The sequence below is a fragment of the Plasmopara halstedii genome (genome assembly GCF_900000015.1).
Source record: "Plasmopara halstedii genome assembly, contig: Scaffold_410, whole genome shotgun sequence".
Classification (NCBI taxonomy): Eukaryota; Oomycota; class Peronosporomycetes; order Peronosporales; family Peronosporaceae; genus Plasmopara; species Plasmopara halstedii.
In genome coordinates this window covers 449,066-452,954 of record NW_020187331.1, presented here as the reverse complement: position 1 = coordinate 452,954, position 3,889 = coordinate 449,066, and the positions used below count along the sequence as shown (strand labels likewise).

The 3,889-nt window shown below is 47.3% G+C and overlaps 1 protein-coding gene across 1 annotated transcript; it reads right to left on the bottom strand.

Annotated features, from left to right (window-relative positions):
* Positions 1–2,956: 2,956 nt before the first annotated feature.
* PHALS_09316 (uncharacterized protein) lies at positions 2,957–3,217 on the bottom strand (the record flags this gene model as incomplete). The annotated part of the gene is made up of 2 exons (XM_024724791.1): positions 2,957–3,023; positions 3,093–3,217. 2 exons carry the CDS (start codon positions 3,215–3,217, stop codon positions 2,957–2,959), a joined length of 192 nt encoding a protein of 63 aa, XP_024575633.1.
* Between the last annotated feature and the right edge of the window lie 672 nt (positions 3,218–3,889).

Below are 3,889 nucleotides of genomic sequence, written 5' to 3'. Positions count from 1 at the left end.
GCGCGTAGCGCCCAAGGTCTTTGACCTCCAATCAATCCATGGCTCATGGTGTTCCAACTATGCCATTCCTAGGACGAGGTCATACCTTGCATCCAAGTCTAAGCCTAGACAGCGTTCCACGCTATCAATGTCAAGAAACTTGACTCTGAGGTCCACAGAGACCTTCGGGACCGTGACACGTGTCCCCGTCGCTAGGCTAACAGTGACAATGTCACCCAACCGCGCTTTCAGCGCCTCAGCTTACAGCTGACTTCCGTCCATCGTGGAGCGTCGAACATAATTGACCGACGCCCCGGAATCGATGAGGATCTTCCATTGCTTCTCGAAGCCCTTTACGGTCGCCTCCACGACCAGCAAGCCCGGATTGCACACACTTTCGTGTTTAAGAGCACGGAGCTCTTCGGGGCTGAGCTTTGTAGACCTATGCCTCCCTGAGGCTCAACAGAACGCAGTTCTTCCCCAGCAAGTCGCTCCGCGCCTACTCAGTGATGTCGTTTCCCCGCAGCGAACCAGACTGGCAGGCGTTGAGGCGAAGGTCCTTCGAGCCATCGGGGGCAACCGCTCCGAAGGTGACGAGTATCTTCACAGACAAAACATCGTCGAATGTGTGTATGCTGCCCGGCAGCTTGGAGCTCTGCTCCCTCGTCCTCAGCAAAGCTGAGATCCATGATCATAAGCCGCTCGACGAGCTGTTGGAGCGGGCATATCAACCAAGTTGTGCCGACCTGAAATTCAATTCGGCATTCAGCGCCACATTCACCGCCTCTTCAAATATAGACGGATGCACACGGAAGACTTCCATTCTGGCCACGCCAGTGCGGAGGCCTTCCATAAACACGGTCACGGTTACCGCATTCGGGAGGGGATCTGCTGCCAACCCGGAAATGAGAGTTCGCACCTCTTGGACAAAGTTCACCGCTTGTTGCCCTGTCGGGGGCAAGGAAACGCGATCGCACGTGATACGTCTGATTAGGCGGCGAGAACACTCGGGAGAGCCGCAAATTCAGCTCCGCCCAGGAGGGAAACGCAGCTTCGATCAAGTGCTACACGTCAGTGCTCAATCTCGCGCTCGACCTCCGAGCTTGATGATGGCTAGCGCCACGCGTAGTTGCTCGATTTAGAGCATGGCGGATGAGATGTTCATCTCGACCTCTCTCACCCAGAGCAGAAAATTTTCTCCATCCTACCCCTTAAAGACCTTAACGCTCACCATGAGCTGCTTAGGTTGGGGGAAGTCATATATCACCAACGGTGGCGTCATAGACGCAAGCGATGCAGACATCTTCTTCTGCGGGTGCTTTAACAGCGCGTTTACATTACTCAAAAACGCCTCTAGACGCGCACCGATTGCCTCGGGGCCTTGTGCTATAAGGTGTTGCACGTCCTCAAAGATATGCAAAGACATCAGCTTGTTAAGCCCGTTCTGCATGCCCTGGGGCAAAGTGGAAAGTTTCTCCATCCTCACATAGGATCAGTCTAAACGGCTCTTTGATACAATAGAATAACATGTCTCGATACGAATGCACAAAATTAAAGTTTCTCTTTGGCGCGGTTGGAAACATTGATAATGTAACGGGGTTGAACGTACCCTGGAACAGGGATGTGTGTTACACGAGATGTGCATGGTGTGCCGGCATCCAAACAAGAACAAGTTATGTGGATAGGTAGCCAGTAGTTATGCAAATATTTATATTTTATTTTATGTTATTAGTATATTTAGGAAAATCTATACTTTGAAAATCAGGATAATAAATAAATAAAAATTAGTTTGGAATTCAAACAGAGGAGTCAATTAGCCTTGGGAATACAATAAATACTCTTGGAGTAAGCGGATTGCGATCCGCTTACTTATACTTGGTTCTTGTAGAGAACGAAAGGTCGGTACTCTAGGGTACGCTTCCTCAAGCGTTTTGCTACGGCAGCCCCGATGCACTTTGTAGCACTTATAGTCAATCTACACCTGATTTAAAAAGAAACACCAGATTAGAGCATTACGATATGGATCATTCTAGTGCTCAAATTTTCAACTATACTCGGCCAGAATTGTAAGACACAATAGTCATTCGAGCACAACAAACACTTATGCGGCGACGAAGCATTTTTGGCGTGGAGGGAGAAGAAAAGTCTCGACTTGTAGAAAAGAAGAACGGCTAAACAGCTTAAGGAAAAGTTGCAGCTAATTTGAATATATTAAGGGCACCTTGAGGGGTGTGCGAATCATCCCGAGGGCTACTGTAAAATTTACTATTAATACCATGCGGGAACGCAATGTTGAATTTTTTCCTATAAATTTTGAAAGTATTTTTCTTATAAATTCTCACATGCATACAGAAGTTACATCTATGTACCTTTAGATGTACCTACATGTAGCAGCTAACGTACCTCATTACACAACTCCGTGAGCAGCCACTGCGTCTGAAGAAACAGCATAGCCGTTGCGCATGCTCTCAGTAAGCTAGGTCCTTCTCGCTGGTGAAGAGCCGAAAGTTGTCGTGAGTTCTACGGCGAAGTGCCCCCTGAGGAAAACTTGCGCGGGGTCAGAGGCTTGTACCAGGAGGTAGTTGAGCGCAGCGCGCACCTCATACGCAGGTTGTGTGGCGTTGGGGGTGGGCGGGGGTGACTTGAAGAGTCACTGCCGTATTATCAAAGAGCAACTCGGTATGCTACGAGCGCGTCGGTCGGCGATAACCGCGTATTTTTCTGGCTCACTGAGCCACTAAGATGCACGATAGGGGGATTCCCGCATATATGTTTTTAAGATCGAGTACACTGAAGTTCAAATGGTTGGTTTGACTTGCCGAAATCATCTTGCCGCATCGACGATTTCAAATCCCTTCAAGCGTTGAGGAAGAGCTCCTACATGCCCATGCACGCTGGCCTATGGTTCGCATCAGCAGCGAAACTAGCGCGAGAAATACATCCCGCTAGTGTTTTATCGGCCTATTCTCCAGCAGTGCTAAAATCCGCAGTGGTATAGAAACTTTGTACCTTTCATGAGTGTAATCGACTTGGTGTCTCGGTCACTTCCAAATTTCTCAAACACACATTTGGGATCACAACGTGCAATACCTATTTTTCGTATCGCAGCTTACTGGTGCTTCCGCCTTCCGAGCTTACTGGATATAGCATTGCTATTAATCTCGAGCACACCATTTTCAGCCCGCAAACTATCAGAACTTTGTGCTCTGGTAAAGCAGCCCACAAAGCGCTGCCACATTTCTCTTCAATCCATGACTTGTGGCATTTCAGCAAAGGTATACTTGGTCTGATATCAAATCTGTAAATCATATTTCTAAAAATTTACTTGAAGGTTTGATACACTGTGACCAACGTCTCGTCGCAAGACGCACGAAATTTTCAGCGAGGCTGTCGCAGCCCTTTCGCTTAGAGAAAGCTTGGTTAAGGTCCGTGGCCGTCGTTTTATTCTTAGATCGCAATCTACTTACTCCAAGATTAACAAAAACCTTACTTCAAGGGATATCAAATCTTCTGTGTAAACGTAAACTGCATTTCTCGATTTTATTTGCGGCAAAGCCGCCTATATCGTAATTCATAGGTATTTCTATCCATACAGAAAAACCTAATTGAATGTATTTCTACTGGCTGTTCAAGCTACGCATTGACTTATTTTTTAAATGTAGCCACATCATTGTGTGATCGGAATATATTTTGTAACCTGCACCAACCACACCCTTCATACCAGGGGACGTGAAAGACCGTTACATTCTCCACCATCAAAATCGTGAACATAGAGTTCACATTCAACTGTCGCATCGAAATAGGATCGCGTGTCTAAGACACCACAACACCACCAGAACCTTTTCACGAATGATCTGCTGCTCAATGAGCCCTGTGTCGAGGACACGGAAGACACACAAACTCGCTGATT